Source organism: Syngnathus scovelli, chromosome 22, assembly GCF_024217435.2.
Source record: "Syngnathus scovelli strain Florida chromosome 22, RoL_Ssco_1.2, whole genome shotgun sequence".
NCBI lineage: Eukaryota > Metazoa > Chordata > Actinopteri > Syngnathiformes > Syngnathidae > Syngnathus > Syngnathus scovelli.
Genome location: NC_090868.1, coordinates 2,375,054 through 2,398,272, shown reverse-complemented (window position 1 = coordinate 2,398,272; position 23,219 = coordinate 2,375,054). Strand labels below are relative to the sequence as shown.

Below are 23,219 nucleotides of genomic sequence, written 5' to 3'. Positions count from 1 at the left end.
AAAAAAAAAAAAAAAGGGCGGGGGTGAGATTTGAATCCCCTTTTCTTGCTTCTCAACTATTCAGACATAAACCTTTTTCTCAGGTTTTTACCTTCAGGCTGCCTCTGAAAAATTCATCACGCCCAGAGAACAACTAAGTCCTTCACTTACTGGAGGACTTGCCCATCTGTACTCTTTATTGCATCAAAAGGGCATTTATGTGTGTGTGTGTGTGTGTGTGTGTGTGTGAGGCTATGCTAATTAGCAAAAATCATCTTCTTCCGAGTGCTTTCAACTGTGCTCCATGTTTTGTGTGTGTGTGTCGATTGGCAAGCATATGGACGTAGATGAGGAGGATTTTTCACCAGCACGTTGAGTGGGGTTGTGTGTTTTGCAACCCACGGAAAGTGGGAGCATCAATTAAAGATTTTGACTTTTTAAATTTTTTTTCTTATAGGTTTCTATAAGAAGATTTGCGGTGAGTTAGGATTAGTTTTCAAGCTGTTTTTAAAACTTGACATTATTTAGGAAGGGGGACAGACAATAGAATTAATTGGAGATAAAATTTAATTAAATAAAAAATAGTATAATAAATAGTAAATTAGAGATGAAATTAAAATATATTTTTTAATTATTAAAAATTAAAAATTGACCATATTTGGGTCCACAAGGCTTCTGCTGATTATTATTCTAAGGTCCAATTGTAAATTCAAAAAACAAAAAATAATGAAGACCAACACACGGGTTTTACCGAACACATTGCCGTCTTTATTAGAGCCTCGTCTGGCAGTAATACTGAAAAAAAGTGAACTTAGAACAGATGGTGGTGGTAGCCCACAAATATTTTTTTTTTCCTCTTTTTCCCCCCCGTTCAATTTTTCATTGTTTCTTTCATAATTTTCTTCATTTTTTTCTTTGTGAGAGTACTGCGATGCGACTTCACTCCTGTGGCATGGATAAACATCAAGAAAAAAGAGACCGAGGAAGAGAGAGGAGAGAGAACAAAAAAAAAAACAAATATACAACTTATATTACACTGTGTTATGAACAAAATATAAATCTATAACTCTATGTTATATTTACATAATTATCTTTCTTGATTCTTCAAGTTGAGATGGTCAGATATTTTATTTTTTTTCTGTCGCCGTTGTAATTTCTGACTTGATTTTGAGCTCCACTCATGACTTTGATTGTCTTAAATAATACGATCGCCTTCTTCTTCATTGTCGATACGGGGAGGGCCGACCTTGCCAGCAGGGATGATTGACGTCCTAATGCCCCCCCCCTCCCACCTCCTCCTCCTCTCCCCCTCCCCTCCCCTTTCTCCAGCATCATGGCGTGATAACAGGGCTGGCTGTACAGCAAAGTCAAGTCATGAGAAGTCATGGCTCTGTGGAGCTCAAAAAAGCAACTCCAAAAAAATAAAATAAAAAATAAAAGTCTCCTGATGGAGTTTAAGATGCCGTACGCACGCAGCGGAACACCATTGGGGGGGTAAACACTGCTTTCCTATGATTAAAATAAACCACTATCACATAAAAACAAAATATATGTACAGGATTTAATCTAAATGTAAAAAAAAAAATAACGTAAAGACAGCATAGGACTTGTTTGGTTGTTATGAATAATCTCGTGTGTGTATGTGTGTGTGTGTGGAGTCCAGCCAATGATGTTCCACTGCGTATCCGGCCGAGCGAGTAAACATCGGGGCTTTTGGGAAAAAGAAAAAAAAAAAAAAAATCTTCACATTATACATTTCGAATAAGCATTCCAAATAAACTTCATAATAATTATAATAATAAAAAATATCATGTTCTTCTTTTCTCTGATGAGAGAGTCTGAGTGCTTTTTAAAAATGGTCCCCCCCCCCCACCCCTCCCCCACCGGTTAAATTTTCAGCTTGTCCGAGGAGGATTAATACGAAACGTGAGAAAAAACTCAAAAGGGAACACAAAAATTTTTTTTTCCTAATACCTACAGGCTAAAATAATCTCATAAGAAAGCCAAGATTGAGAAGAAAAATAAATTATACTGTACATAACTTACTAAACATAGCTGACCGTCCTTATAATTATTGTTAATAATATTAGAATAGAGGCAGTTTAGAGAAATAATAAAAATACAGTTTTCAAATACAAAAACGGAAAACACTGACTGGCGGCCCGCTGAGTTCAGCGGGGGGAAAACACATAACAGTTGTGTGTGTGTGTGTGTATTTGTGTGTGTGCATGTGATAGTCGACGAACAGCAGTTAGTTTCTTTTTTTTTTTCAGCACAGAAAAGGGGCTCCTCACACAAACACACACACACAGACACACACACACGGTTGCGTGGTTCAAGCTCTGTGGAGGGTCGGCGCAAAATGACAACCGGGTGGATTGTCTCGCGAACACAGTGCTTGTCGTCGTCAACCCACAAAATTATAAATTAAAAAAAATAAAAATATCCGTCCCTCCGTCGCCGTCCGGTAGCTTGAAAAATCTCTCGTCGGAAATAAATCGGGGTGTCTTTCAGGTGCTTCACAACAGACGAGGAGGGGAGGGGGGGAGTAATGTCTCTTTTTCCTATTATTATTCAAACTTAGCACAAAAAAAAAATAAAACAACAAATCACATTCACAAGCCACTTATTGGCACCGTGTACCTGAGTGAGAATATTATAGAACCGAAAACAGGAAAGTTTTTTTTTCTCTCTTTTAAAAAGTGTTTCTTGAGAAAAAAAAAAAAAGGTCCGCCATTTTTAAAGTGTCATCTGTTTCGGCCCGTGACAGGTCCGCTGTTTTGCGACTTTTTTTTTTTTGTGTGTACAAATTGTTTGATAGGTCGCTTCAAGCCCCGCCCCTCCCTCCCTTCTTCTTCTCGGGAAGTGTCGGCGGCTGGCTGGCTGGCTTTTGTCTTCCTCCCAGATTTTGTAACAGTCAACGTGAGTGACAGTCCGTCACTTCAGCTGATTGGTCGGACGCTGGTATCGGGAGTTTAGTGGGAGGGGCTCTGCGAAGAGTCCGCGGGGGAGAGGGGTGGGACGGTTCAGATAAGGGGTCGAAAGGTCGATCGGACGGCGCCGCCGCTCCTATTGTGCGATGTGATTCTCGTCGCTGGCGTAGTCGGCTTCCTCGTCCTCGTAGTCGAAGTCGTCGTAGACGTCGCCGTTACTGTCGTCCAGCCGTAGCTCCTCCTCCTTGATGCGGGGCTCGTCGCCTTTCAGGCCGCCCAGGTGGGACGAGGAGTGGTGGTGGTGGTGGTTGGCGTTGGGCTCGGGGCTACTCGACATGCTCGAGTGCTCCGAGGGCATCTGGGGCGACGGCATGCCCGCCATGGAGAGGGCGCCCGGGTAGACCACGCCCCCTGACGATAGCGGTAGCTGACTCTGCTGCCTGGAAAGGAAAAGCCATCCGGTAAACGATCGTCTCCACGCGCAATTTGATTTTGTCAACTCACCCCACGCTGAAGTACTGCCTCATTTCCTGTCTCCGGGAGCGCATGATGGCTTTGTACTCGCCGATGCGTAGCTTCTTGCCGTCCACCAGGCACGTGCGCTTGGGCCGCGGCTTGTACTTGTAGTCGGGGTACTTCTCCAGATGTTGCTTGCTGAGGCGCGCCTGCTCCTCGTAGTACGGCTGCTTCTCCAAGTTGGTCATGGCTTTCCAGCGCGAGCCTTGGAAAGACGGAAGGTTGTGGTAAATGCCCAGCTCCAGTAATAATGAATAAATATAATATATAAAAATGATCATGATAAAATCATTAATAATAATGATAAAATAATAATAATAACGGTGAATTCCCATGATGCCAAATTACCCAGAGCAATTAACGAAGCAGGACAAATCGTTAGCCGCTAATGATGACTCATTATTACCAGAACAAAATGAGGGAGGGATGACCAACAGGCTTAAATCGAGCCCTCCACTCGGGGAAAGGGGAGGGGCGACAGGTAAGGCCCTGTTCCTGTGGATCGGAACCAAGCGTGTGCCTGTCCCCCCCCCCCCCCTCTAGCGCAGCTTCATATCTGGTCTGAATTTGCTCTCGACTACTGTATGTTTAATGGCTAAAAGCTGTCAGCACTTGGCCGTTCTCATCTGTTCTGCGATCTGTTAGCAATTGAGGCCGAGAGAGATACAGAGCGAGCGAGGGAGAGCCAAAGAGAGAGAGAGAGGAGGCTTATTAAAACCAGATTTGCCTCCGTTATAAAACGCTTAGGAGCTCTTTAAAATGTCAGGGCCGATCCCGGCGGTCCGGGGGAAATGTCAGGCGGCGGCGCGTTGCTTGTTTAATGCATAATGAATTATATCATCATTTGTCGGAGGCTCGTTCTCGTTTACACGACACCGCCGTTTGGGAAGAAATCACTGCAAGTGTCTCCTCGGTGGGAAAAAGACAGATTTTTTTTCCAAGATCCAACTTTCTCTGAGCAGTTTTGAACTGAGAGAGCTGGCTAATAAAAAAAAGGGCTTTGACGCCAAATAGGCAATTACAAATCTTGATGTGTTGCAGATTTCCCGTCTTTTCCGGGATCAGCGTTAATGACTTTAACCGATTTCTAACACGCGTGCTTACCGAGGATCTTGCTGATGTTGGAGTTGTGCATGTCAGGGAACGCCTGCAGAATCTTCCGGCGCTCATCCTTGGCCCACACCATGAAGGCGTTCATCGGCCGTTTGATATGCGGCTCGCTGCTGCCGCGACCTCGGGCCTCGCGGAATATCCGAGAGTCGGACACGCTCGGGGAACCTAAAAATTGCGAGAACATGAGGTTTTTTGAATTCTTGGAAATTTTCCTGAGTTGCTTACCGTCGGAGTCGCCGCTCATGGTGAAGTCCAGCATGGCGTGGCTGAACTTGTCCTCGGCCTGCTGCTTCAATTGTTGACTCAAACTCTCCAAGGCCGCTTTGTCCTGGTCACACAAGAACCCGGCAGGCAATCAAACACAAAAATCCGCCAAAACTTCCACATCGGGAAAGCGAAGCGACCTTGCAATCACGCTAATTGTCCAAAAAGCATGTTTTCAACGATTTAAACGACTGTTTTGGATTCGCTGCCACCTGCGCCAGCCGAGCGGCGGCGGCAGCTCTCAGAGGGTCGACGCATTAGCAAGAGAGCGAGGCCACGCCGCGCAACCCCCCCGGGTTTTTATTACGGCCAATAAAAGCCTGATTTACCGCGCATTTACATGCTTAATGTACGCTGGAACTTTTTTTTTTTAGTTTAATTAGAGCAGGAAACAACCTAGTCTTCTAAAACAACCTCCCCAAAAAAAAAAAAATCTCCATTTGTGACCTGACTAGATAGCGAGCATGCTAATCACACTTGTTTTTAGCTCCAAACACTTTAATTGTCGCCGATCATTTTCACTTAAATCGAAACGAGAGTCGTTTATCTCGCTGGGGTTATCTGCCGAGAGATTTGGAAGAATTATCGGCGTGTCAAACAAGTGATCAGACCTGATTTCCGGACGGGAAAAAAAAAAAAAGGACATAATGTCTTCCAAACGCTCTGATATTAAGATTAAATATTTTTTTTTTTTACGGGAGGGGATGAAGAGGGAGACAGAGTGGATGGCAGCCTAGTCTGACATTAAGCCCCAGCGCCGTACACCAGAAAAGTGGATTGAGCGGCTGACACGGGCGCCGAGACACAAAGTAGCGACAAAACTAATCCCTCCCGGAGTGTCACAGACGACTCTGTTGTCGCCGGGCGAAAAACGGAGGGGGGGGGGGGGCGAGCCGGAGTTAACAGCTTTGAATTCAGGCATGGGAAAATAAAAAGTCGTCTATCTATGCTAGCGACCTAGAGTGACAGCTAAATAAAGGTTCTTCCACTAGATGGCGCCGTTCGTTTACCTTGTCGGCGCGCCCGTTGTTGAGTCCGAGGCTGCTGACGGCCGCCACTTTAGCGTCGAGCACTTGCTGCTCCCGCTTGAGCTGCTCTTTCATTTGCCGGGCCTCAGCGAACGCCTTGGTCACGGCCTCGTGGTCGTTCAGGTAGGCTCCCGAAGACAGAGACGACAGCAAGTCTGCTAGTACGGGAAAAAAAAACAGCCACTATTATTTCTTTCATTTTTTTTTAATTTCCGTTTTTAATGAAGTGAACGTAATCGGTGTGTTTATGTTTAGAGGAGGCGGGAGTTTTTCAGCCAGAATAAATCTCCCCTTTAGCCACGAGGTAAAGACATTAGCATACACTTGAGGAGGAGGGGGAAGTGAGTCACAATGCGCCCCAAGATGGCGTGCCTTCAAACCGCCTCCGTCCATCCCCGCCTTCAGATTACGCACGTACAAATGTGCATTAGAGTGCCTCGTCGTCCAGAGGCGCAACCAGGTAACCCTACCGAGTACCCCGTCGCTAACAAAGCGCCGCCGCTGGCTTTTGCCGCCTTTATCTACGCTAAGCCGCCCCCGCTAATGCCATCTCAGGCCAGATTACCGGATTCACATTGGTAATGACAGCGCCGTGAACTCTTTTTACAAAGTCTGCACGTAAAAGCGGGCCTAAAGATGAAGGTGATGGAATTGGGTGGCAGTCAATTTTAATCTTAATAAAAAAAAAAAAAAAAAAAAGCCCCGCCATGTCAATGTGTGTGTTCCGATGACACTGATGCCAAGTGTGTGTGACCCACATAAAAGGGGGCGGGGCTCCATTTCACCACGCACATTTTACCCCCTTCTAAATCTCTCCCGACAGGAGAAAAGCATTTTGAGCCACAAAAAGGCTCACGACAGGACAGGGAAACTTTCGTGACACCAAAAAAAAAAAAAGTGTTTGAAATTGAAGGCAGTGACAGGCCTTCAATTTGACTCGAGATGAGAAAATGGATAGACGTGCCTCGAGGTCTGTTAGGCCAAAAAAAAAAAGATTATAAGAGTGACACAATCCAGAAAAATGGCCACAAAGATGGCCGACATGAAAATGCTATAATTATTTGCGCCAATAATATTCTTCTAAATTCATCCTAAAAACGTCAAACCCGACCCGCGGCCGCATCAAAACGATCCGCATCTTTTCCAATTTATCGGCCCCGCCAATCCCCTCGTGAACTCGCAACAAGACCCCTAATACGCTGATGACCGGCTAAACTAACCGGCAACAGATGGAGCCCGCCATCACAAAAGCGTCACAAACTTTAAACACTGTAATCCATTTTTCCCGAACAAAAAACATCTGGGAGCGCAAATCCACTAATCTGATATTAAATCCTCCGATTTGTTGAAAAACAGTGAGATTAGCCAAGAAGTCAGATGCGGAGTGGGAGGGGGGGAGTGATTGAGTTTGAGCATTTGACTTGTGTGCTGTCATTGTGTCATTAACGCTGAGTGTTTGCGCTGTCCTGGCTCATGTAAGAGCCTTGTCTAATCTCATTGCTGATACCTCCTGTCTGTCATACGTTGCCTCGCTTTATTATTCCCCCCTCCCCGCTTCAAAAAAAAATGGAAGGGTGTTAATCCCCCTTCCATCTTTCCGCCTTCCCCCCCATCGCCACCTCGTGTCTCTCTGTCTCTTTCAGTCACTAATAAACACATAACAATGCAGCGGGGCCCCCCCAAGGCAAATAGTGACACGGGCGAGGGGAGGGGGAGGGGGCGAGCAACAACAACACAAACACATTAATTATAGCCTGTTACATATGTGAAGTATTTGAACTATCAGCGCGGCGTGAAAAATGGATTAAGCGCACAAAACGGTGATTCATTGATGTCGTGTTTCACGTACGCGTGTGAGGGTGCATATGGTCGGGGATGATTACGCCGCCGACAATGGCGCCACTTGCAAGGAAGGGTGCTATTTTGGTCATGTGGGCCAACAGAACATCCAGGAATGTTGCATTTCAAAAAAAATTGGCTGCGTGGCTCCAGCGAGACAATTCAGATGTGCGTCATGGAAGCGTCAAGAGAAAGAAAAATCTGATTTATACATAGAAAAAAAAAGTGTACCGTATTTTCTGGACTATAAGGCGCACCGGACTATAAGGCGCACCTTCAATGAATGGTCCATTTTATAACTGTCCTTATATAAGGCGCACTGGACTATAAGGCGCACCATTAATGCATCAGATTTTTAATCCAAATCATCATTTTATCTTTCTTATTTCAACTTCAGACTCAACAAATGACTTTATAATCACAAAATAATGATCCATAGTCTTTTTGATTCATGATTCATCGTCTTCAGCAGCCCACTTATGATTGGTTTCATGACACAATGCTTCGGGTCAGTTTAAATTTAGGAATTTGGTCCATATATAAGGCGCACCGGACTATAAGGCGGCTTTTGAGAAAATTTTAGGTTTTTTGGTGCGCCTTATAGTCCAGAAATATATATATATATATATATATATATATATATATATATATATATATATATATATATATATATATATATATAAATTCATTTATGTTGACCAACCTATTGAGCTGACTCTGGCCGGAGGTCCTCCGATGCTGGAGGGGGCGACACTGTGCTTCATGGAGCCGGCGGGGCCCAGCTTGGCAGCAGCGGCGGCAGCAGCAGCGGGGACCTGTGGGGAAGTTGGGGGGGAGTTGGGTGACTTGCTCTCGGATGCCTTAGGCTTGGCCGACAGGTTCAGTGGCTGTGCACCCTCACTGTCCTGCAAAAACCAAAACAGCACAGTGTCGCCCGCTGTGACTAGAAATTTGGGTGCGGGAGACGGACCTTCTCTCCAAATCGGGAAAATGGAGCCCATGCATAGCGATTTAAGGCAAGCCTTGCTGGACAGTTGATTCGGTGCATGCCACTGCCCAAAACGCGAGGGGGACGAACGGAACATTCCGGTGCCAATCACGGACAATCGCATGCAAGACAAGCCAGTCCGGTTGCAGTCAAGCCGTACATGCCGCATGCAGGCAAGGCCTTGGACAACATGCACAAAAGATGCTCTCCCTTGACCTTTGACCTCTTTCAACAAGCCGACTCATATTGTTGGGCTCGTTCTTCAAATCGACGGCCATGGCAACGTCACCCCCTCCCCTTCTGTTGACCTAATCCAATCGGGGTGGGAGCTTCCACGTGACAGGAAGCCAAGAGGTCACGGATGTAGTCCGATCATTCCGTATAATTAAAACGCCGCTACGAGAAGGTAAAGTTCAACCATTTCATCTTTAAATGAAATTTCATTCTCCTGGAATGGAGACACTCCGTTTTTTTCCCGTGCAGTAATTAGTCTAATTGCACAATACGGATGGATTCAAGTTCTGTACTGTATCTGGTCGGGGGGTGGGGGGGGGGGTATCCACTCATTAAGACCGACTTTCTCTGATTGGCACTCCTTAAGCCTTATGAGCCCCTCACAACTCAATTAAGCCCGTCCAATTAAGCCCCCCCCGTACTATGTGCTTGCATGTGAGCGCCACTTTGGCTACGCGTGTGTGCTCAGGCCTAACCGGATTGTCCTTCATTAGGTGCGTCAAGGGGGGGGGTTCACTAAATCACCCCCCCCCCCCCCCTCCTCCTCCAAAGATGTCTTCAGTGAGACAATGGGCCGAGAAGGAGGACAGGATCTTCTCAATCCTGACCCATATTATTGTAGGCTTTGGCTAGGGAAGGCGTTTGAATATTTATTACAAATAGATAATGCCTCCCTCCCGTACAGCGGATGGGGGAATTTCCTCCCCGAGCCAAGGCAAATCCCACGGTGGGAAGGTGGCCAACCTGCATTATGCCACTGTGGAGGAATTAGTTGAGACAGTCAAGCTGAGAGGCTTGGACCCACTTGTTGTGTACGCGCGAGAGCGAGAGACATTGTTCAACAAGCTCTAAATCTTCCGAGTGTGTGTGAGGCCTCCCGAAAAGCTTCTCAAAGCCTTGGAATGTGGAATTAATACAATTGCTTTTGTGTCTCTCTTGGCTGATGAAACGGGAGCGGGATTCCAGACCGTGTGTGTGCGGGCTGCGGTTTATGATTGCCACCCTAATGCATTTCGCTCGTCCGCCTTCTCCAAACTGGATGTGAGTTTTAGCGTCATGTCTAATTGTATTACAATGTATTCTCGGGCACTTGAGATTTGATTGCAATTTACACAAAAAGCTTGAAATTGTGTGTAGAGCCGTAAAAATGTTCTTTGACTGGCCATTAGTCGTATTAAGATTTGCCACGTGTAACTAGGCGGCGCAGTAACTCATTTAGGGGGGGAGTGTTGGCCCATGAATAGCCCCCCCATGATGCCGGCACTGCAATGATTTATTTTTAAAACAAAAAAATTAAATGTATTTTTTTTTTTTTCTGTCATAGAGATTTAGGCTGCAACACTGGTATTTATATTTTAGTATATATTTTTTTTTTTTTTTAAATCAGAAAAGCAGGTAAACCTTTCCACATTAGATATTAATAATAATAATTTTAAAAAATATATCTCAAAAGTCTGATGTGCTAGAAAAATAATAATAATAAATAAACAAATATAATTCTTGACTAAACTTAGCCCGTTGACCAGTGTAATTAATTATAAATTAGAAATTGCTTGTATTTGTTAATATGCCAACTAATAGTCAGAATAACGATAAAAAAAATTGTTCTCCAAAATCTCGAATTAGGTCGAATGTGTTGTCGAGATGTGTCGCCACTTTCTTGTGCTCCATATGGCGCGTCCGCCGTCCACCCAAAGAGGCACTCTTGCGTATAAGGAGTCTGCACTGATTTGTGCTTGTGTCTTCTTCAACACCTGCGTGTGTGTGTTGGTGCGTGCACGTGTGTGTGCACGCCCCAGTGTCTCACCCGAGGGTAAAGCACTTAAGTGATGTGTGCCTGAATCCAAACAGCTGTGAGCAAAGGCAGGCAGCGGGTCTCTAAATGACTCCAGACCTGAGACACAACCCACGGGGGGAAAGGCACCTCTGAAATATACATGTCACTCACCCAAAGAGCGAGCGAGCGAGCAAGAGAGAGAGAGAGGAAAAGGCGGTAAAAGAGCGGATGATAGAAAGGGATGAGCACAGCGGTCACTTGGCCATTTGGGCTCCGCGGGGCCCGCCGGGGTCCAGGCGCATGTCAGATAGGTTATTACGGATTTTCCGCCACAGGCTGCAGCACTCTGGGGTCAGCCCAAGTCCATATATATGCTAATAGCGCCGTGCCGTCAGGATGTGACCCTGCTTGTTCTCATGAGAATTTTCAAGTGTGTGTTTTTTTTTTTTTTTTTAGCTGCATTCAATACTGAAGGGAAATCGGGAATATGGAGTTTACGAGGCTTGACCTCAAAGCGCACGAAGAAAAAAGAAATCACTATAGCTGACAAACATCGTAAATTGTGATTTGAAGGCACACTTGGGAGTCCTGCAATCCAAATAGCTGATAGATTCCAGAAAATCACAGCAAAGTGTTTTTAATAATCTACACTGGTGTCTCAATTTATAAAACATTAAAATTTTTCAATACAACTTTTAATTTTAATCTCAGGAAAAGAAGAAAACGTATAAACGCACGTATGGTGGCAGCCAATAGAAAAATAAATGTTTAAACTTGGCTAGCATAATGCTAACACACAATGCAAAATGCCATAGACGGGCTGACAATATTAGCATCAATGCTGCGGTCGTTAGAAGGATTATTAATTAAGCAAACCACATTTGAATATTTAGAGGCATAGATTCTTTATCCTCATATAATATCATTTTTGAGACACGTTGACATAATAGAACGTTCTCATCGTAGAGTGGTGCTCGAGTTTTCCTTCTAAAATCACTTTGGCCCTCTTTGTCGGAGCGAGTTTTTGTGTCTGTATGTGTGTATTTGTGTGTGTGTTTGTACGAACGGGCCCCAAAGGCCGAGCACATATTCATTGAATTCCACTCGGATTCCCGCCGCCGCCGCCATCGGCCGGCCAACTGAGAAAATGGCGCAAAGAGCAAAACGTCCACGCTGCGTCGCTCTCTGCTGACGTGCTGAGGTTTTATCAGCAAAACTTGATTATTTGAGAAGTCAAGAAGAGAAAAAAAAGCGGGGGACCATGCGCACGACACATCAGGAGAAATATTTTCAGTGTTTGTGTGGTCACGCAAGAAAACGCCGACTTTTCGTAATTTACAGCAATCTTGTCGAGGCCAAGGATGCAACTCGGCCAAAAAAAGAACTAATTGAATTTTGGGGCTGTTCCATTTACCCCAAAAATAAATTTTGTTTTCTGTAGTAAAATTAAAAATATATATATAATTGGAATTTAACACCAATTTGATTGCACCTAGCGGCTTTTTCCGCGTTTACCACACAAGTTGATTTTTTTTTTTTTTTTTACCTTGGTCTTGTTTGGCTGCGGGGAGCTACGACTCTTGTCGCTCTGCGCGTGTGCGTTGGTGGGCGGGGAGTGCGTGCCCAGGTTGGCTTGGGACGCCAGGCCGTGCTGCTTGGCCCCGGGGGAGACCTGCATGGCCGCCAGCTGAGCCGCGTACAACTGCTGCAGTGTCAGGAGAAAGAGAAAAAAGAAGGGGGGGGGGGGGGGAGCAACGACATGAATAAATGAATACCGCGGACAAAAAAGAAGACGAGGTCGGCTAAAAAGCTCAAGAAGAGGAGGCCATTAGTGGCCGGGCTTGTTTGTGCGACACAGAAAAGGGACGCGACTACTTTTTCCTTTGCCCCCCCTTGGGAGCGACGCTAACAGCCTCTCTGACAGGCCCCGAGATGTCCCCTGCAGGTGCACGGCGGGATATCGAGGTCACGTGTTGCTCAAGGTGACCCCTCCCAACCCCAAAAAAAGTTCAAACTGCTGGCAAACGACTTTTTTTCTTCTTTGTTTTTATTTTGGGTAATTAAATCAGGTTTATGGACGGAACAAAAAACAGATTGCCACCATTATCTATGTATTGTAATTAAATGGAATTATTAAGAGTCTTCAAAATTGCGCAAGACTCTTTCAAGTGATTTAATAGAAATTTCCGAGGCGCCTTGTCGATGAATTAACGTTTCTTTTTTTGCGGGAATGAACAGATGTGTGTTTTTAAAAAGATTGTTATTATTTATTTCGGATTTTGTTTTCTGAGAGGCAGCTTTTTCTTCTCCTCCTATTTTTTAATATTTTTTTTTTCTGGTCTATAGTTTAACTTGAGTCCTTCTGTTGGGCTTTGGCGGCCGGCCACCGGCGTCAAACAAAGGCTGCTTTATGCAAATGGCCGCCTTTGCTATTCTCCTCCTTCTCTTCCTCCGACAGCCGCCGTAACTCGCCATCCCCATCCGCTGTCTCCGTACAGACATTTTGTCTCTCTTTTAGACAAATAAGACGAGCGAGTCAGAATGGTGGATTTAATCTGCTGCTTGTCACCGGCAATATTTGCTGGGAGCTCCATAGTAGAAATAAAAAAAACACAGGTGTCGGAACTTACGGCAGGGCTGAGAACAGATCAGCTTCAATGAAGTGCTCTGTGTGGCTCGCCCCTCCCCTACCCGTTGCCCTCCCACCGGCCGCACCCCCCCTGAGCCAGCGCACCACGGGCGCAATATGTGTGTGTGTGTCCTGCCATATTCGGACCAGTGCTTCAAAGGCCGCTTTATTTGCGGACTGAATTGAGTTCCATTACAAGGCCAGCTCCCGTCACTCAAAGCTTGCTCAATGGGCCGGCGCACAATCACACACACACACACACATGTGTGCGCTACAGAGGGCACTGCCGAGCACGCCCAAAGCGTCGCCGCAACGGCGTGCATGTCAACAAACAGGAATTGACAGCGCAAAGCCTCCTGGGTGGACTGGAGGAGCACAAGCGCGGTGACACACACACACATACGCGGTGAATCAACAAATGAGAGGGGGGAAATGCAATCATAGTTGTTGGATGAGAATAAGGAATTTGAAATGTCACTCCTCAGACACGTGTGTGTGGTGCGTTTGAACTGTGACAACCATCTCCTCGCTTTTTTTTGCGTCTAATCCCCTATGAAACATGTGTGTGAGTCTCTGGACGTGAGCTGTGGTAGACAGCAGATGTTCAATACGTATCCGGAAAACCATATTGGTGCAACTAGGTTGAATTTAGAGGAGGAGCTTCATGCAGTTCTGTCTAAAAATAAAAAATAAAGTGCGTGGGTGGCCATTTTTTTTTGCGTGTGAGATGCTCCTCGGTCAATAATCTGCGGTTCTAGTCCGATTACCAGCTCCCCCCTGCTCGCTCTTTGTCGTCAAGTGTCCGGCGGGCGCTTGAGTGAGGCGGCTATTATTTACCCCGACACTGAAGACCATTGTGCCCCAAAACTTCTAATGGATTCCTCGCTGTCTGTCTTTCCGTCTGTCTGTCCCGCTTCCTGACCGCTAATGTGGTCTCGTCGCGGGGCAGAAATAGAAAGAAGCCGCCAAAAGAGAAAATTTTTGATACCATGTGATCATATCGGATGACGTCTCTTATCGCCCCGCCCCCTTTTCCCCCTTCATCCGCCGGCCTGTCTGTTGTCCGCCTGTCGTCCATTCCTCCGGTGTAATCCAGGACAATATGTTCCAACATCTGCCTCTCCATATGATGCCTGACCCACGCCATTGACCCTCTTTAAGCCACGCACAAGCACACACACAATTCGCCTCTCGTTCCTCACTAAACGACTCCATTTTTTTTCCCGTGAACACACACACACACACACACACTCCTAAGTGCATTTGTATCTGCCGGTCTCGCTTGTCCTTCTCGGCCCATTTGTGTGGATAATATCAATAATATCAAGGGTCAATAAAGGGGAGGCAGATTAATACAGTCTAATGCACAATGTCACACTCGCCCCCTCCCACCCCAGATTAAGATGCTAAATGCCAACCTTGTCCACTCGGTTGCTTCGCAAAAAAAAACGTTAAGCTGCCATTGAGTGTGAGAACGACTCGCAGAAAGAGCCTTAAATCGTTTGGAGATTAATAATTTTTTATTTTTTTTTCTCCGAACAGCAAAGCACTCAAAGGACACTTTCTTGGTATTATTATTATTATTATTATAGCTTTCAATGGATTCGTTTGAAAAAAAATCTCAGCAAGAGCTCACTCGACAGTCTGCATTTTGATAAAAAAATATATTAGTCAGCCTTTTACGTATTTTCGCGGAATTTCAAATTCTCAAAACCGAGCCTTATTGTAAAAGTCCGAAGTGGATGTATTTATAAACGGAAAAAATTTATTGCGTCGCTATGGCAACCTAAAGAACCAAGACTTCCTTTATCAAGTGAGATGATCCTCTCATATTTAGACTTGGTGAGCCCGGCCAAATCTCTGACAAAGCCTTAATCTCGATGTAGATGGATGGAAGATGTTTTTTTTTTTTTCGGGGGGTGGGGGGGGAGACAAAGCCGAGATTTTAAGTGACGGCGGAACATATGGGCTGCTAGATTGTAACAGTGATCTGAGGACAGTATCAACACACACACACAAATACACACTCGGGTGAGCCCTAATGAAATCTGCGCTGGCGCTGAGAAACGTTTGCGCTGATAGAATTTCACACGGCTTTTCTATTTCTCCCCGTCGTGCCTCACATATGGGCCCGGCGGCGTGTTTGGGCTAACAGGTGCGCGGGTATCCTACGATAGCACCGCTTGACCTTACGGGGTCGCGATGTCTCGCGGGGTCATTTTTGCGGAACGGCGGTTAAGATCCATACCTGAAGCTGAAGAGGGCCCAGGCCCGGTGTGGCGGCAGCTGCCGCCGCCATTGTTGTGGGGATGAGCTGCAGAGGGTACGGGTCACCTGTCCAAAAAAATAAAAAAATATCAGTCATGCAGTCCCGGTTTGACAGTATAAAATTCTGATAGCCAATAATTTAATATTATAATAATATATTAAATAATAATTATTTATTAGTATTATATTTATTTTATTTTTTTTAATTAATTTTATTTATTTTTTATTTACAGGAGCGATGACCTCTCTGAAGCTCAACTTTAAAGGTAAGCTTGCATCAAATTTTACCCCCCCCCCAAATTTTTAAAAGCCGACCTTCCCGTTTCCCGGCCCACGAACTTTCTCTTTAACTTTCCCGTAAGAAAAAAAAAAAACGCAAAGCCACCACGACGGGGGGTTTCACCGGTAGCTGTTAAGTCTGTATTTTTCGCTTGCCCTCCAAACCCCGCCCCTCCCATTCTGTGCAGCTGTTAAAGCTGCCCTTTGTGTGCGCGGCCCTTAATGAAAAGCTTGATTGTGTGTCTTCCTCCCTTAATACCCTCTGACAAAGAACGGCGAGGTGAGTGAGGGGGATTCTGATAAAGCGGGCGGCGCTCTTGTCATTAAGAGCCGCCGCCGCCGCCGCCGATTGTGCCACTTTCCTTTCTTTTTTTCTTCTTGATTTTCTTTTCAAAACTCTTCTATCATCATCTGCAGCTCACTGGACACTCCATTAGGTACACCTGCACTGATTCATACTGAGTAAAAAAAAAAACAATTCTGCACATGTTCCTAATTTTCCGACCATCCTACATCTCGTCAGGGCTGATAAATGAGGAAAAAGCGTGCAGGTGCAGATAGCTGGAATTTGTTGAAGGCGAGTGTGTGTGTGTGTGTGTGTGTGTGTGGGGGGGTAATTGTCATGCAAATTAAATTTAAATGCGTTAAATGAAGTCCCTTTAAATCCTTCTTCTCCGCCATCTTTGAATGTTTTTAAGATTTGAAAGAGTACAGTCACCTTCCCATATCAATCTGATTCTAAAATATATTTCCAATAGTAACAAATTTCCCCTGATAAAATAGTTTTGCGTATTAACAACGCGTAGGAGCCGCGATGAATTTTTTTGCGTTTCGTATATCGCAAATGCATCGACTGTCTCGTGCGTGTGTGGGCTGCGTTGGAAGCCCGTTTTGGCTGCGGCCCGTGTTAATGTGAGAAGAACCTGGGGCAGGTCACATTACGCTCCTCCCCCCCCCCCTCTACTTTCCTCACCCCCCATGGAGCATTTTATTCCCAGCATCTCCTGGCAAGTGTCTCTTTTTCGCTCTCCCTCTTTATCGTGGTAAACAACACATTGCCACACAGCCGGAGCGTGATCGCCAAAAAAAAAAAAAAAGTCATGTTGCTTTTATAAATCGAAAAATAGAAGACAAACGGTCGGCGCCAAGAGTGAGGGAGATGAAGATAATTTCAAGTTTTTCTTTTCAATGCTACTTACTGCAGCCCGGTTTGTAGTTGAAGCCGGGTGGCATGAGGAAGCCCTGCTGGGCCGCCGCCGCCGCCAGGGTCCTCTGGTCCGGGGGAAAGACGGGAATCATCAGCGGCGGGAGTTGGCCCTGGACCTGCTGAGGATGGAGGGAGGGGCGGGGAGAAGGAGGGGGGGGGGGGGGGGTATTGAAACGGTAGCATTGTTTTTTTTTTGAGTAATCAAAATTCCCATAATTTATATTCATTGACGTGATGCATTCAGGCTCTCATGGACTATTTGACATATGGAACACACACACGTAACATAAAGACACACACACGCACTCAGCAGCTGGCCTTTTCCTTTTTTCCGATTTGAAAGATGATGTCCTTCCATTGAACGCGCTCGCAAGTATCGGCGGCGCTCTTCGGCACGCGGCCATGCGACTTCACAAGGTTTCCGTCGGATTTTAAAAGAAGAAAAACTCCGATCGGGCGTCTTTGGCAGAGTAACCAAGAGAGAGCGAAGGAGAAGAGACGGACGGGGGAGTCAGAAAAAGAGAGAGAAGTAGGAGACAGATGGTTGCACAAAGCAGCTCGCTGCCAAAAACAACGCACAAAGGCTCGTGTGTGTGTGTGATGGACGGACGTACAGTTTTGAGATGGGAGAAAGGTGACAGAGGGACGATTTAAAAAAAAAAAAAAAAAAAAAGACGCAAGCTGCTTCTATGGAGAGAATAGGACGCGGAAAGTGATTTTGGCCGTCCCCACTTTCAAAATGGAATCTAATCGTTCCCATCATCAAAAATCATTCTTCCCCCGACGCCCTTCGATGAGTAAACGGCGGCCATTTTTACTTTCAGGTGATTAGACCTTTGACTCGGGTCCCAGTGTGTGCTTTGACGCCGGTGACATCCCTGAATAGGATAATAGGCAGGTAATCGCCTTCTGATGTGGAAAATGGATGTGAAATGCCGGCGCAATCATAAAGACGCGCCCGTGGTATTATTCAGTCGCATTTGAGCGATATGGCCACCTGAAGTGATTGTCGAGTAGTAAAACACTTGTGCGTTTGTGTGTGTGTGTGTCTTCCTCCCGTGTGTCGGCGTGCCAGCAACACTGTAATCAAACTATCCCAGCTCAGGGGAATAGTGCTCTCTTCAAGCGGCTCCTGTTTACAACCCCCCTCGTCGCTAAAAAAAAAAAAAAATAATTACGCCGCCATTTTTTTGGGTTAAGCATAAACCACGCGATCAGAAAGCGAGAGGCATTCCAGCGCGGCGCCCGGACAGGCCCCCCGCGGGGACGAATCACAGGCAGAACAGTTCCGCTTTGCCTTTCAGGCCTAATTGGACATATGCTGGAGTGGAGCTGGCTTGAGATACTGTAATGCGCCATAGGGAGGAGGAGATAGGAGACAAGGAGACATTTTTTTTCGTCAGTAAAAATATCACATAAGATAGCTCGTCGCTGTCCTCTGAACACACGTTTAAAAAAAAAATAAAAATACTCGCTGGTGCACAATAGATGGGATTCTCCACAATGGAAGATCTAGCATGAGAGAGGAGAGAATAATTCCCAACCCATATGTTGCTGTAATAATAGTCGACTTAACAGCTGCCGGGCTGCTCAGTGGCACCAAAGTCACGTGGGTCAACAATCACCCGACGGCTTAAGTATGTGGGACTTCTTCCAAATTTCCACTTGTCCCACCCCAAACTCACCATTTTAATCGCAGAAGATGCCATTTGTTTAGCTTAACCCGTGCTGGAATAATTGATTGATTAAAAAGGAGTGCCCCAAGGCTCCCCTTTAGATACCCTTATATTTAGAATTAATTAAGACGAAATGTTTTGCCGTATGAATCTTTTGAATCAGGAGTGCTGGCCAATTCTTATTTAGGAGTTACGGAACAAAACGGAATTCTCCCCTGAAAGTGAGAGTTTGACGGGAAGGAAAAGAGCCGCTTGTGTACGAAAGCGAGGCCGGGTCTATCAGACAATCTCCACATCTTGGAATATAAAGGCGCATCTGAAAACAGCAGGCACTTTGGGGAATAGCACTCTCCTCAGCTTCACTTTCACATCAGTCCCAAAGTGAACATGAAAACCTTACAACGGCACAGACAAAAAAAAAAAAAAAAAACATCACACCGTCGTTTCTGTCGACTCTGAGCGCCATTGAGAATGAGGAGCTTTTAATCTTGCCAACCCCCCCCCCCCCCCTCCTCCGCATCCAAAAGCCATCAAACAAACCGAAAAGTCGTCTGAAAGAAATACAAATGGACAAATGAGAGCCCGTCAGGAGAAAGCTTCAGCCTCTAATCAGTGTTAAATGTTTGCAAAAGGATCTGGAAAGAAAGTGAGAAGTTTCACAGGGCCACCGAGGACAGGAGGAATCGTCCTGGCGAGAGAAAGTTCTCCGCCGCGGAGAGAGTGAACAGAATGAATAAGAGAGGGAGAAGGCGGCGCGGCGCGGCGTGGCGTGGGGAGCAAGCGTCGAGAATAATTGGCAGCCGACGGAGACCGCGTTCACCAAGCGCCAGGCGGCACAGCTTGAACTTAAAGCGCCGTCGCGGCATAATGAAGATGTGGCCGCTAATTAACATATGGGGTGCGAAACAGGTTGGTTGGCACGCGGCGTCCCCCCCCCCCCCCTAAAAAAAAAACTCCAAGGTAAAGTTATTATTGGGGAGTAATTAGCTCTGTGAAGTTAATGCGCTGAACAATAGCTGCCAGCGCCACGCAATATGGCCCGCATCTGAGCTCGCGAAAAAAAAAAATAGCCTCCGCTAAAGTGCCAGTCCCTCAGCTAAAATCTGTTAGCGGCCATATGCTTCGGCAATTAATGCGAGACCTGGATGACCTTTTGCTGAACAGGGGAGAGAACCAATAATTAATTTGAAGCGTCTCCTAGCGCTCCATTTTGCGTACGGACGATGCTAACTCCTAGCTAACTTGGGACAATTCCGAGTCGCTAAATTCCACCGGTCGTTGTTTAATGGGGGAAGATTAAACAATTATCCGGGCGATTGGGTCAGCTGTGTGTGCGCTACGTGTGAAAATGAATGAAAGTCTTTTTCCGAGCTGGCGGCCGCGTCGGGTCGCTCGAGCGATTGAGTTAGCAACGCAGGTTAGCCTTAATGGACAGCTTGTTAGCCGCTGTCGCCGGCGCGTCTGGCCTCTCTTAAACCAGTCAAAGCATCAGGTGGCTTGACTCATTTTACCAATTTTTTCCTCGCCCCTCCGCCCCCTATTACGCTTTCTCGTCTGAAGCGGCGAGCGAGTGGACGCTTGATGAGATGAAAGACGAGGTAGACGAGGGGAAGTTGAGACGCTCTAAACCGTCCGTTTTGCTCCGGTGACTTTTTGATTCATTAGCCGCCTGCGACTTCCTCGCCGCCTCATCCTTGTGTTTCAATACACCGTCGGCTTCTATTCTTTCACGCTTTCGACATAAACCCCCAGACGCTCCGCAGGTGAGGCCCCTTTCATCCCCCCCACCGCGCTTCCCGGCACGGCGGCCACCGGGGGGAGCCTCGGAGACAAGTCGCCTAATTAGAACGAGAGAAGACGAGAGGGAGAACATGCTCACCCTTTCGAACTTAACAAGGAGGTCCCTGGCGGGGGTCGCGAGGAAAAAAAAAAAAAAAAAACACGTGTCGCCATGCGCACACATGGTTTTTGGCCTGAGAAGAATATAGCGTCTAAGAATGCACAAAGGAAGGATCATTTTACACCCGCCGGAGCTTAGAGGATAAATCTCGATTTAAGATTAGCGTAATGAGGGGCCGAGGGTATGGTTATGGTTACACGCACGTCTAGTCGGATTTTTAGAATCTATAGTTTAGTTAGCCTCAAGCCGAATCAAGACGGGATTAAGTATACCTCGACTTATGACCGGCCCCAAAATGGGAGGTCTGAAATGGAAACGCTGACCTCGAAGTCACACATGCAGTCTAATAATCGGATATTTCAGGATAATTCCAGGTAAAAATCAATTAACTCAAACCTCAAACAACTTCGGAACACTAACGATCGCTTGTACGATGAACACGCTCGCTAAATAGTTGTGTGTAGCTAAATTCCGGAGCTATGAAAAAAAACGTCGGAAAAATGGCCTCCCTTCCATGAAGATGTGTGCCATCCTCTTGTCGTTTCTCACGAGCTTGATCGTTCGTTTTCATTTCATCACCTCGTCCGAGTGGATGCTTGAAAGCATTCTTGGCGGGGCTTCGGGGGGGGGGGGGGGGGGGGGGGTTCGGGCTACACATGCCCGCTACAAACGGAGACACAAGAAGGGGACAGCTGAACTTGGCCTCGTTAGGGGCAATCACAAGGGGCTTATCGCGCACATGGTGAACCTGCTGCCCTCGTTCTGGCAACCCCATTGTATTGTGCGGACAATCTGGTCATGAATGATTAAGCGCCGCGTTTTCGCCGACACTTTGATCCCCCCCTGTTTGATCGCATCGTTCTGGAGATACGTACTTGGTCGCCCCTCTCGGATGCCTACAGCTGCCCTTCCCCCTTTGCGCCATGTGAGAGTCTATTGTTAGAGGAGGGGGGGGGATTGCACGGAGAGACGCTTGTTTGGGAAAAGGTTGCAAAGTCATGGGAACGGCGCGCTTTGTCTCGGCGGGGTCGTGAGGGAGTGAATCATGAGCGGACGTGTTTATAGCTACGCACACACAGCTGCGGCAAATGCACACGCCGAGGCGCGCACAATCCGAAACGTTTTTACTAACAACGCAATCGCCAGATACAAAAAAAATAGATGGTTGGGGAAAAAAAAAAGGGGGTGGGGGTTCTAATTGAACTCACACAAAGCAAATAAACACAAGGCCCCTTATCACGCTAACTTTGTATGGCTAACTCACGGGGGGGTTAAAAGAGGATGTGTGTGCGCTCCGTCTTGGACGGGGTGTCTCGGTCGATACAAAGCGGGTCTTTCTCAGCTCAAAATTCAGTGTCCTCTGCCTTTAGAAAAGCCCGGGCTATTAGTTCCGAGCCACCTGGACCAACATAGAGGCTCCACTGTCGCACCCAAAAAAAAAAAGGACAATACTTCCATTTTTTGAAGTCGCTTTAGCTCAGTCCCGCTTGGATTTGGACAAGACATCTGCCCCGCTAATATAGAGAGAGATTGGGAATAATACCGACTGAATAAAAAACAATAAGTGATGATGGTGTTAATACGATTACCGATCGGTTCTATAAAAAAAAAGCTGAGTCATCGCTCTAATTTGGCTCGTCGCTGAGCTAAACTACAAAATGACCTTCCACGCACGCATTTGTGCTGACTCACACGTTATGAAACATACATAAAGCGACATCGACACACACACACACACACACGGCCTCACCTGTATTTGTTGCTGCAGGAGGTTGATTTTGTGCTGCTGCTGCAGGAGCTGCTGCTGTTGCCGGGCAATCTGAGGGGACCAAAGAAATGGGACATTATTCGAATATACTCAACATAGGTCTCGGAGGCCCCGGCTTGCACGACAGAGGCGATGAAATATTAAAAAAAAAAAACGAGCTCATCTGGTCTCAGCTCGCAGCCAAAGGGTCAGCACTGTCGCGTTGACACACTTAGTGACACAAGTCCATCTGCCAATATTGTTGTGTCGAGACACACACTATAAACTGTCAAAACTGGAGCAGGAACATCTCGACTTTCCTATCAAATACTAGAATGGGTGTTTCCCCAGCTATTGTTGTGGAGCGATGGCGTACCTGGTCCTGCTGTTGCTTGGCCAGCTCCATCTGCTGCCTCTGTTTCTCCATCTGCGAGGCGGCCAGCTTCTTCTGCTCCTCGTGGGCCGCCAGGAGCTGCTCCCTCAGGCTGCTCAGCTGGCCGATCATGCCCATGAGTTGGCGCTCTTTCTCCGCCAGGCTGTCCGGTGTACCTAGATAAGGTGCGAAAAATAAGGAGGGAGGGTTGATTGGGGGTCCGCCGAGAGAAATTGAAAGTTCATTCAAGCTCGGCGTGAATAGAACGCACGGATGTCTTCTATCCGGAGGCCAGAGATGATTGTGGGAGTCGGGTCAGAAAGGGCAAGGAACAACAAAGTCGTGCAAAGCAGCGGCTTGTTGCTTCGTGTAATATACGACCGCTTTGGGCCTTTGGGGTCCCTTGGACGGAAGGTGTGTTGTAAAACCAGATGTTGACTCGTTTTTTTTTTCCCCTTCTTTCTGGACG

The 23,219-nt window shown here is 46.5% G+C and overlaps 1 protein-coding gene across 11 annotated transcripts in view; it reads right to left on the bottom strand.

Annotated features, from left to right (window-relative positions):
• Positions 1-724: 724 nt before the first annotated feature.
• Positions 725-23,219, bottom strand: part of sox5 (SRY-box transcription factor 5) — a 45,348-nt gene continuing 22,853 nt past the window's right edge. For 2 of the 11 annotated variants that reach the window (XM_068649686.1, XM_068649683.1), the window contains 10 exons: positions 22,754-22,926; positions 22,381-22,449; positions 17,047-17,173; positions 15,549-15,634; positions 12,218-12,376; positions 8,376-8,577; positions 5,816-5,991; positions 4,533-4,869; positions 3,417-3,633; positions 725-3,352 (listed from right to left, as the gene is read on the bottom strand). In XM_068649686.1, the coding sequence (XP_068505787.1) occupies positions 3,049-3,352; positions 3,417-3,633; positions 4,533-4,869; positions 5,816-5,991; positions 8,376-8,577; positions 12,218-12,376; positions 15,549-15,634; positions 17,047-17,173; positions 22,381-22,449; positions 22,754-22,926 (1,850 nt within the window). In that variant the 3' untranslated portion in view covers positions 725-3,048. The remainder of the gene's footprint in view (positions 3,353-3,416; positions 3,634-4,532; positions 4,870-5,815; positions 5,992-8,375; positions 8,578-12,217; positions 12,377-15,548; positions 15,635-17,046; positions 17,174-22,380; positions 22,450-22,753; positions 22,927-23,219) is intronic. The other 9 variants (XM_049761587.2, XM_049761582.2, XM_049761580.2 and 6 more) reach the window with 9 other exon arrangements.